Source organism: Thalia democratica, chromosome 8 (genome assembly GCF_965202585.1).
Source record: "Thalia democratica chromosome 8, ktThaDemo2.hap1.1, whole genome shotgun sequence".
NCBI lineage: Eukaryota > Metazoa > Chordata > Thaliacea > Salpida > Salpidae > Thalia > Thalia democratica.
In genome coordinates this window covers 6157333-6168735 of record NC_139172.1, presented here as the reverse complement: position 1 = coordinate 6168735, position 11403 = coordinate 6157333, and the positions used below count along the sequence as shown (strand labels likewise).

At 25.7% G+C, this 11403-nt stretch overlaps 1 protein-coding gene across 1 annotated transcript; it reads left to right on the top strand.

Moving 5' to 3' along the window:
* Positions 1–4147: 4147 nt before the first annotated feature.
* Positions 4148–5069, top strand: LOC145842837 (deoxycytidine kinase-like). Its single transcript, XM_082950317.1, has one exon. The coding sequence runs from the start codon at positions 4148–4150 to the stop codon at positions 4991–4993; it is 846 nt and encodes a 281-aa protein (XP_082806443.1). The 3' UTR covers positions 4994–5069.
* The last annotated feature ends 6334 nt before the right edge of the window (positions 5070–11403 follow it).

Below are 11403 nucleotides of genomic sequence, written 5' to 3'. Positions count from 1 at the left end.
CTATCATAAGCTTATTTTTAGCAGTTTTAGTTAAGAAATAATCTACTATAATATGTATAACAATGTATATTTTTGAATTTTCAATCCAGTTTTTACTGAAATGTGCGAAGTTATACAAATTAAAAAATTTCTAACCATCCATAAAATTAATTTTAAAAAATCAAAACGAAATACCGTATTTTTATATTAATCTCAAATAAGTTAATCTTTTTAGCATAGTTTTACAACAAATACAATATTTTGTAAATCGTACCAAAAGCTCTGCTTGCTTTTTTAACTAATTAAACGTTTACAAAAACGTTTTATTAAAAGAGTTTATCTAGACTTCAGAATAATAGTTAGACTTTTATCGACATTCACATTAGGCAGTAGTTTTTATAGCATTAAGAAAAAAATTTAAGCAGTATCTATAGAATTACATTTAACAAAGTTTAGAGTTTTATCAGATTTTTAGTTATTTTTAGAGTTTTAAAACTGTTAATTTAATTTATGTTCTCATAGATTTAAGTCAGACTTGAAATTTTCAATGATAATACTGGTAGCTTATAATAATTGATGCTCGTAGTTTCTGTTTCAGAATTTTTATTACTTAACAAATAGGTTAGACTTGATTTGTTCTTTTAAAACAATTTGCAAATTTCACAGAAGAAGTAATAGTTTAACTTTGTAATATTAAATATAAATCTTTCTTAACTTAATTATTATTAGATACAATAAAGATCTTAATCCTTTTATGCAAATTTATTCATTTAGAGCTGGATTTATAAATATACCCTTATTTGTTTAATATATTTTTGATCTATATTATTACAAATTGATTTTTGTTGTAATCACACTTGTCTGAAATTTTTTACTTTTTTTAGCTCATCTTAGCGCAGGGTTTTCCATATTCATTTTCCCTAAGCAAAGTTGAAAACATCGCCCAAATTTTTTGGACATCACCCATTTACTAGTTAATAAGCCATTTAATTTTTCGCCCTCCCCCCCCCCAACTAATTAATGTCCCATCATTGCGAAAAATGTCCCCTCAAGGGACGACATTGCTCATTTTGGAAAACCCTGATTTTGCGTCAGAAGTTTAGAATTATCTCATATGTATAACTGTAAAGTAAGCATTTAGTTGTTCCTGATTGAAGGAGTGGTGCATTTAGTCCACAAAAACAACATGGCGGAGCTAAAACTTAGCGATTGCTGTTTTCATATTTGAGTTAATGCGTAAGTTTTTATCGCACATATGTTTTAAAGTAGTAGGCCCTAACTAAAAACGTACTAGCTCACAACTGGAAAACTACTGACTTAAAAGTAGAAATCAGCTATTTAAAATTGGCGCTATATTTTTCGTTAACATTAAATTTTCGAAAAATTGGCAAACAACGGCAACAAAACGTGTGCTAGACTCGGCTGATATAACAGAAATTAAATTAAAACATAGGGTTTTAGATATTCTTAAAGTTTAAATGTAGGGAAAGAAAGAGTTTTATTAACAATTATTTTATTACATTTTTGCTCTTAAACTTTTTCGAATATAACTTTTTAATCTACGGGTGCATGCGAAAAATTTATTCTAAATCCCTTTCAAGATTTTTTTAACAAATCCTGACACTTACAAAAGACTACGGATCCCTACTCTAGTATTCATTACAACTGATAGTTGTGTGACGTTAAATTATGGAATTATTACTCTTATAATTATTTTTGATTAATTTTTTATGAAAATATATTATCAATTTAAATTTTTTAAGTTTAATTTCATTAAAAAAACAATGTTTCTATTGTTTGAACTTAATCAAACAAGATCATAAGTTGAATATAATCTATAACATGCAAGAAGACATTAGGCTAAACTTGAAATAAAACTTTCGTTTGTGTGTATGAAACAAAAATAAATAAAACTTATAATTTAAAACTATCAATTTAAGAAAATCATACTGTTACCAGATTAGTTCATGCTAAGATTAGAAGAAATAAGCTACATAATAATATTATAAATTTTTAAACCGCAACAATTAAACATACTTACAATTTGTTTGGCTAGTAAAATTTGTTTACAACAAAAAATAAACACTTGCAACTAAAACAACATAATAAATTACTGTTTTTACTGTTTAAAAAGATCCAACTATAGTATCGTGACGATTTCTTTTTGTAAGTTTAAATTGAATTAAGTCGATAACTTTTATTGTGATCTACAAAGTAAAAAGTACACAATAAAGTTATATGTTCAAGTATAGGAAAAGAAAAGCTTTTATTAAAGGCATAATTAAAGACTTAAACACATATCTATCAGTACTGTATCCCAGAAAAAGATTGACTTTTTGTTGTATAAGTCTACCAGAGTTTTAGTTTTTAGCACCAATCATATCATTATCCTTGTGAGATTAGGTGTCTACTACAATCTCGTACGTTTAATTTCTTTTAAATTCAAAGTAGATCTGTTTTAAAATAGTCTTCTTTGAATTCGGTGAATTAAATCATACATTTCTTTTGCTTTAAGTTTGCAAGACTATATGCATGAAAATCTTAGTAACACAATAGCATTTGCAATGGCTATACTTGTATATATACAAACTGTTTCAAAATTGTTTGTTCATGTTGCTTGCTAAAACATTTCATGTTGCTTGCTAAAAATTAAGTTAAGCGTTTAAAATTTATTAACTTTAATCATACAGTTTTTTAAACGAACTTAAAACAAAATAATAGTTTTATGAGTATTTTTGTCGTTTTTAATTAAATTGCAATTTATAAGTATGTAGTTATGAAGCTATTTTAGTACTAAATAGATTTTATAGCACTTCAAAGTAGTTAATAATACAATAACGATTAACTATCATTGCTTAATTTTAGTTGCAATAACTACATCAATGAGATTACTGTCCTAGACAAGACGTTAAAAAGTATCCAAGTGGTGTGCGACTCGAAAACTGAAATATTTTTTTTTGTGCACCAGGTCCTAGGACCGAATATTTGAGCACTTTTTTGTCGTTCAGTTAACAATACCTAATACTAAAAGAAGCATATTGTACTACTTATAGCAAAATTTGTATAGAACATAAGATATTTTATAAATGTGATTACATGTCAAAGAAAACTTCACCATTGAAAATCAGCTTTGTAAAAACTTATATTTAAAACTCTACTAAAAAATTAATTTTAATTTTTTATGTATTGGTGTTAAAAAAGTAATAATAGTTTCAAAAAAAAAGTTGTTAGTAACAGTTATAAACTTGGAAAAAAAGTTTTGAAAAACATTAAAAGATAATAAAAGCTAAATGATAAGCTTTAACTTTCATATAATTCATATACTATAAATAGTTTTACCAACGTTATAAAGATACAATTTGAGCTATAAAAAAAGCTTGAACAAACCGTAGTTGCAATCTTAGTTGACTGTCAATAAGCTAAGTTTTAATTGTTGATAAAATTTTGTCAAACTTTGTACTTTTTGTTTAGTATGAGCTTTTTAGAAGACTATATACTAAAATTGTAGTTGGTAAAAGCTTGTTTTAGTAGACATTAAAAAAATTCACCGCTATAGTCTGATTGGTTATTCAAAAAAATCACGATAAAAAAAGAATTTTTAACAAATGTATTCAAATATTTTGATAAGTAGTTATAAATAGTAAGAAACCCAAAAGATTAGTTGCTAGAGTAAGGTGTAAATTAAGCGGTTGTGAATTTTATAGTTTCATTAACTAAGGACGTCAAGCGTCTAGTTTGACAATTTTATGATAAAATAGTAGAAGCTTTAAATCGAATCGACTGAAAAAATAAATTATAACAACTTTATTAAAAATTTTTGTTCCATCACTTATGGCTAACAAAATTGTGGGGACTAGGGGCTATCTTAATTACAGTTATTGAGCAGTTATTTCTTTTTTAAAGAAATGACTTAAAAATAATTTTTTATCAAGTTTAAGTGAATGAAAATTACTTTTTTCTAACTAAACGTTGTTCTAAAAATTTGTAGAAACATTAACGATTACCTTTTAAGTCTATATGAGTTAATAGTTTTTTTCTTTTTTTTTTGGGACATGATACAAGCTGGACATGAGATACTTTGCTTTTCGCGCTCGATTTGTTAATTACATTTGTGGAAAGCAAATTTATTAGAGCCAAAATTCATTCAATGCAGAAGCCAAACACAACTATGGTTCACTCTCCATTAAAGAAGAAGCAGAAACTTTCAAATGGTATCTCCATTAAGCCTTTGAAGTTTGCAGTTGATGGTAACATAGCTGCAGGAAAGTCAACTTTGGTTGATGCACTGAAAGAACGAAGGCCTGAGTGGTCAATTTTTCCAGAACCAGTGACCAGATGGACCAGTGTTTCATCAAACACTGAAACCTTGACTGCGTCTCAGCAAAACGGTGGCAATTTGCTGCAGAGCTTCTATGATGACAAGAGCAGGTGGGCCTTCACTTTCCAGTACTATGCTTTGTTCAGCAAGCTCAGATTACATTCAAAGTCTGTAGATTCAGTAAATAACTCTTCACCAGTTCAAATCTATGAGCGCTCATACTACTCAGACAGGTATATTTTTGCAGAAAACTGCTTCAACTCTGGTCACATGGATACAACAGAGTGGGGCATTTACAAGGATTTTTGTGATTACTGGGTTAACTCAATGGGATCTTACGACCTGGAGGGATTAATTTACCTTCAGGCTTCACCTGAGACCTGCATAGGCCGCAGGATGATAAGAGGTAGACCTGAGGAAAAAAGCATACCCAAGAGTTACATTGAAACGCTGCATGAAAAACATGAAGACCTCTTCTATCACAAAAGTACCAATGTTGGTGAGTCTTTTAAAAGGCTTCCAATCCTCGTAGTTGATTGTGATTCTAATTGTCCTGATAAGTGGGAAGAAAATGTTAGAAAAGTAATTGATTTTATTGAGAAAAGTTCTATTTCCAAAAAAAGTTCAGCCAAATCTCAACTTGCTTTCACAAATGATAGTGAAAGTTCAGGTTGTTCTTCAGAAACAGAATTATAATTTTCCCAGTAAAAAAAAAACTTTAATAAGACCAATACTGTGTGCTTTTTAAATGGTAAAAAAAAGTTACACTAATTTACAATAAAAAAATTACATAAATAAACAGTTGTTTTATTCTTATATGACTGAGTTAGCCACATTTTTTATACATAGTTTTTAAGCTGAGCTTTTTTACAATATTTTATCATGAAGTTTGGTGAATTTTTATATGATTTTTATAAGTTAAGTCACTGCAATTATTTCCTTTATAGTTCTTGTTGTTTTTTGTTATATGTGCACATAAAAAACATGAAAGTATATCTTATAAAATTCTTGTAGCTGAAAAAAATTAGGGACCTCAAATTTTTTAAAATTAGTAATTTGTATTAGACTACGTTTTATATTATTTAACCTCTAAAAGATGTAGTTTCAAAAATAATTTTAAATAAATAATTTTATAAAAGAAAATTTCTTAAATAGTATTTTGATAAATTTGTTGAACTAAAAAATTTAACAAAATTAATGAATATATAAACAATTAGGTACTTTGTCTTAATTAAAATGGATCTGAACATCTGGAGTTCTGTTGAAGTTGATGACTTGAATTATTGGAGGTAAAAGTTAAATAATAGTTTTCAGTTCTAAAATCAACTATTATTAATAAAGTATTATCATTATAATCAAGTATAGTCAAGTATATTTTATCACCAAGATTTAAGACAAAAGTTAATAAAGTAATTAACGCTTGGGTACCCATTTTATCTGGCAACCTAAATTCTTGGTAATTTTTTTAAAGTAAACCAATAAGTTAACCAAGTTTTTTTAAGTAATGATATTTTGAAAATAAATAAATACACATAAAGAAAAAAATTTAAAGTTAAAATATCTCTTAATTAAATTTATGCCATAAATTGAAAATTTCATCTTTGAAGGATAGGCAAACTTGTTTGAAAAAAAAAGGTTAAAGAAAACTTGAAAACAATCTACTTTTTAGTATTACAATAGTTGACCATAATTACTATATAAAGGTTGATTAAATGAGTTTTTTTAAAATTATGCCATTCATTTGAAAATATTAACTATTTGATTTAGAAAATAGTAACCTGTAAATTATTTTAAAATAACCAAAATATAAATATATTGACACAAATAAAATAAATAAATTAAATAAAAATATTTATTAAAATATGCAATTTCAAGACAGGGTTCCCACACAATTTATGCTTCTAAGGCTACTTAAAAATAAAGTTGATATTTAATTATGTTTAAATTGATTCCTTAAACTATTGTATTGATAATTAAAGGTATTTTAAGAATAGTTTTAAGGTTTTGGGATTTTTTCCTTAAAGAGTGGCAAATCTATTGTAAACTGGAGAGTCCTTTTGTTTAATTTGAGAAAGTTGGAATTTTGAATAGAAAAAATCTTAACAAAAATGTTAAAATAACTTTAGAATGTTAAAATCTGGGAGTACAACAGGTTCCTTATGAAAAAAGAAAGTTAAAAGTGTAGTTATAAACTTTTGGGAATAAACATTTCTAATATTCAGGAAAATGATCTTGAGATTAAAAAAAATATTTCAAAAATAATAAAATTTACCTATAGAAGGAACGACTTAAAATTTTTATTTTCTGAATAAAAAAAATTTGACAACAAAATTTTAAAACTTTGTGCAGAAAAATTCCTATAAGTTTGAGTATTAAGCTCTTAAAACCACAGGAGAGGATATATTTTTAGTGATAATTATTTATTAACTAAATTAGCCCTTTCCTTTCGTAAGGAACATGTTGCCATCTCCAATTTGAATAGGCTACTTCTTAAATTAGTTAAAATATTAAAAAGTTGTACATGAATATAAACTTTTAATAAACTTAATACATGAATATAGTAAAATTGCATCATGTAGCTTGATGCATCTCAAAAAATTAGACCTGCTTTAAAAATAGATTTTTCCCCTGTATGGTATTATCAGAGCTATCAAATTAATACAAGGTCAAAATTTAGAAAAAGTGATACACCCCTAAACTGCTAAAAAATATTTGATATGATATGGAAACACTATATTATATATGAAGTATTAAATCAAAATTAGTGTTTTGATAACAAAAAACTTTTTTTGAAATTATGTAAACAAATTTTTGACAACTTAACAGGGTGACCATCTAACCTTAAGACTAATGGAATTTTTCATTAATTGAAATCAAAATAATGAAAAATAATTTGAAAATTGTATTAATAGGCTTGAGATTTTTTATGTCTCAACTTGAGTTTAAATAGTTTTTCCAAATTATGAATTTAAGTTAAGTTAAGCTTCAGTTGTTAAAGATTTATAAACTTAAAGTTTTATTATTAATAAATATTCTAAACTTAGAAATTAAGAGAAAAAAACTTTAATTGTTTTAAATTGTTATAAAGAAATAAAGTACAAAAACTTAAAAATAAGACAAATACATAAAAGCAGTTCTACCCTTAAATGTCAAATTTTATATAAGAGTTTGAATAATTGTAACAAAATAAATTTACATTACAAATTTACATTTAGTTATGAAATACTAACGAAATACTTGAAAGTAGAGGTAATAAAAATGTTGTTTTCAAGGCAACTGGGATTTTGTAAACATTTTTTTCAAAGGTTAAGTACTACTTTGCAAAAGTTTTGATTGTAAGAAAGTATTTCAAAAAAAGGTTTAGAGATATAAATTTAAGTTGCATTCAGCATTTTAAAGTATACGTGTTGTTTATAAAAATTACACGGTTGTCATAAAAACTGAAGTTATAGAAAATTTAAAGTATTACAATTTAGACTTAATTTACTTAAAATCTATTTTATAAACTAGATAACTTTTTATTATTAATAGTTAATTGTTTTATAGGAAACCTGTAAAGTAGCATTACTGTATGTTTCAAAAATTGATGTACAATTTTAGGGAGTGTTTTTTACCTAAATTTAATGCCATACTAAAAATGGACAAAAATCCACGTCAGTTTTGCAATAGCTTACTACATGAATTTTTTGTAAAAATATTTCAGAATATTATGTTGAAATATATAAATTTTTATTTATTTAAGTCATATTTGAAAACACTGTAAAACCATCTCTAAGGAGATAAGCAATTAAAGTTTTTCACAATTAATGTTAAAGATTTGTATTGTTTTATAAATAAAAACCTAAATGTTGTTTATACTACTTGAAATTTTCCCCTACTTCATTTCCCCTACAAGTAAAGTTATATTTAATTTTGTCAAAGAAACTTCGGTACACTACAAACCAGGCAATAACTTTGAGTTTGTATACTCAATAATTAGTTTTATATCAATTATAAACATGTCGGTAAGGAGTTGAATTCAAACTGTACAATAATTGATAACTAAAGCACTGCTGTTATTTCAAAGCACAAAAAGTATATTCAGTTTTTAATGCTGTAAAGTCCAAGCTAAATGATTTAGATTAAAGGATTAATTTGTAGTACATGTATATTAATGTCTATAATTCATATTGATAGTTTAATAATATTTAACACAAGGTTTCCCAAACTTTTTTCATAGAGCCCCCTTGCCCCCTTAGATGGAATTAAAAACTATATCCCCCCTTTCAAGAAAACTAAAGCTCAAATCCTAGGTCCTTTTTAGCTCTTCACCATCAGCTTCAGAGTATAAAGTATAAGTCAAAAACAATGGCTCTTAACTAATACATTTAAACAGTCTATTTCTAACTATGAACAAAACACCTACTTACAAAGAAAAAACATTAATTTGGCTTGTTTACAAAATGGACAAATTATTGTTATCAAATTTGACCAAATTTCAAGACAAGCTTCCTTAAATCAAGTTCTTGCTAAATGATACTTTAAGATTTAGATATGGCTTTTGTTGTGTCATTTATCAAAAGTCAGATCTAAATCTAAATTATCATTTCAGAAAACTCTACAACTATCTTTTCAAAAGTTCTAAATAAATTATTTGTGTAACCAAACTTTTTTCAGTTATTTAAACAGTGTTTATGTGAAACAAAAGTTTTAAACTATAGTAAAAATAAGTTTTGAGTTTGTCATCAGTATTAGTATCTTCCTCTGCCTAGTTAAACAGCTATTCTTTGGCTAGTTTTGTTTAATTACTTATCAAACTTGTCAATTTTTTTTATAGATTGTTTTACGTGTTAAGATTTTAAGGTTTCCGTGATTTAGTTTGATTGTTTTCTAGTTAAATTATTATTGTTTTTTTCTTTAAAACTGAAAAGAATTATATAATATTTTAGCACTTTATTTAGTGAAGTTGTTGGAATAAAATTAAAGAGTTGCTTTAATTTAGTGCCAGTGTTCAAGTTTTTAGATTTGATAAACAGATAAATTTAAGTTAGCTAATGTAAGAAATATAATAGCAAGTTTTGGCTAGTTTTGTTTAATTACTTATCAAACTTGTCAATTTTTTTTATAGATGGTTTTACGTGTTAAGATTTTAAGATATCTGTGATTTAGTTTGTTTGTTTTGTACTTAAATTATTATTATTTTTTATTTAAAACTGAAAAGAATTATATAATATTTTAACATTTTATTTAGTGAAGAGTTGCTTTAATTTTGAGCCAGTGTTCAAGATTTTAGATTTGATAAACAGATAAATTTGAGTTAGCTAATGTTTAAAATATAATATCAATATTTAATAAAGGACAAATATGTTTTCTCACATACCAGGGTTGCCAAAAAACTTAAAACGTGTAGTTTGACAATTTAGAATAAACAACCTGAAATTTTTAATAAATTCAACATGTAAAGTATTAAAATCTCGATTTGACATAAAAATCAATTCCTATAGATAATTTTTTTTTGTCATCATCAAATTTTTTGTTGTCAAAAAATACATTTAAAGTAGCTTTACAGTATCAATTCAACGTTTTTCTACTAATTAACATATATTTACCTTAAAGTTAATTCTAAATCAAATATAGACCCTTATACGTGTAATTTTAAAAACCTGGAGGAAACTTTGAAAACCTAAAAAAAGTTTTCCAAAAACATTTGTCAAACCTGCGATGAAAATGAAATTTAAAATTATTATATTTTGTCAAATTTGTCAGACTATGTCCTATTTTATTGCTGGTCTTGCACAAATTTTATTGAATAACAAAAAAAGCGCTTAAAAGTTTTGGTCCAAAAACATGGGCGTACAAAAGACCATAATAGTTTGAAGGTAGCATACAGGGTTTGTTCGCATCGCATTAGACTAATTAGTTTTACAACATTGTAAAAATGTCTGGTTTTGTTAGTTCCAGAGCTTGAACATAACATTCCGGAATGTTTTTAATTCTCCCTAAAATTAAGGCTACAAAAATCAAATGCTTGGTTACAATTTAAAAAATAACATTTAATTAAATTAAAAAAAAATACTAAAAGGGTTTATTATAAAAATGCACTTGATTTTTGTAATTTATTTTATTTGTGATATTTCAACACATAATATAAAAATTCAAGTAAGTATCGTTTGAATACTTTTTTATTCCAGCTTTTTATGTACCATCATAAATTAAATAAACGTTTTTAACCATCTAATTTAGCTGGCTGGCAATAAATGATCTGAAAAAACATATTCAAGTCCACTCTTAGTTGACAACAATATATATTTGTTAAATTGCTTAAGTTTTTAAATCCAATTAGCTGCCAAGATTGATTAAAAGAAACTCCCAAGATTATGAGCACATACACATGCTACTACAGTATTAAATGTATTGAATGACTAAACAATTTTTTGTTTTCAACAGTTTGTTTTCTGGGTTATGTTATTTTGTGGAGGTTAATAACAGATTACTTTAAGCTTTTATGTTGGTGAAAATTGAAAAAAACAATTAAGTTTTGAAAGAAGGATTTTTATGCCAAACAATTAGAAAAGTTGCCCCAGCAGCCTCAGTTTTTAAAGAATGAGTTATTTTAATAACTGTAAGTATATTCATAAAAAAAAGAAAGAAAAAATTATTCAAGTAAAAATAAAGACCCAGCATTTAAAAAGGAAAAATATTTCTTTATGTGATCCGAAAAATTTACCACACTTGTAAAATTGTACAGGCTTGCTTGAGCCAACTCAGGTTAGTTTAAACGTTAACTAAAAAATAAATCCAGGTTAACTGAGTCTAAATTTTTTTTTTAGAAATTGGACTAAGTAAATGATGTCTTAACAGATCAGTCATTTTTATCATAACTCAGAGTTGCCAAAACACCTAGAATTTGACAATTTAGGCAAAAAAAAAGAAGAAAATCTTAAAATTTTTTGAAAAAAACTGGTATTTGAATAAAAATCACTAAAAAACCGGGAATTTTAAACAATTTAACACATAAAGTTACATATTTTCGATTAGATATGAATATCTGCTGTCATTAAAATAATAATTATTTTTTATCATTGTTTTTCTAAAAATACAAATACAAAGTAGCTTTACAGTAGTAT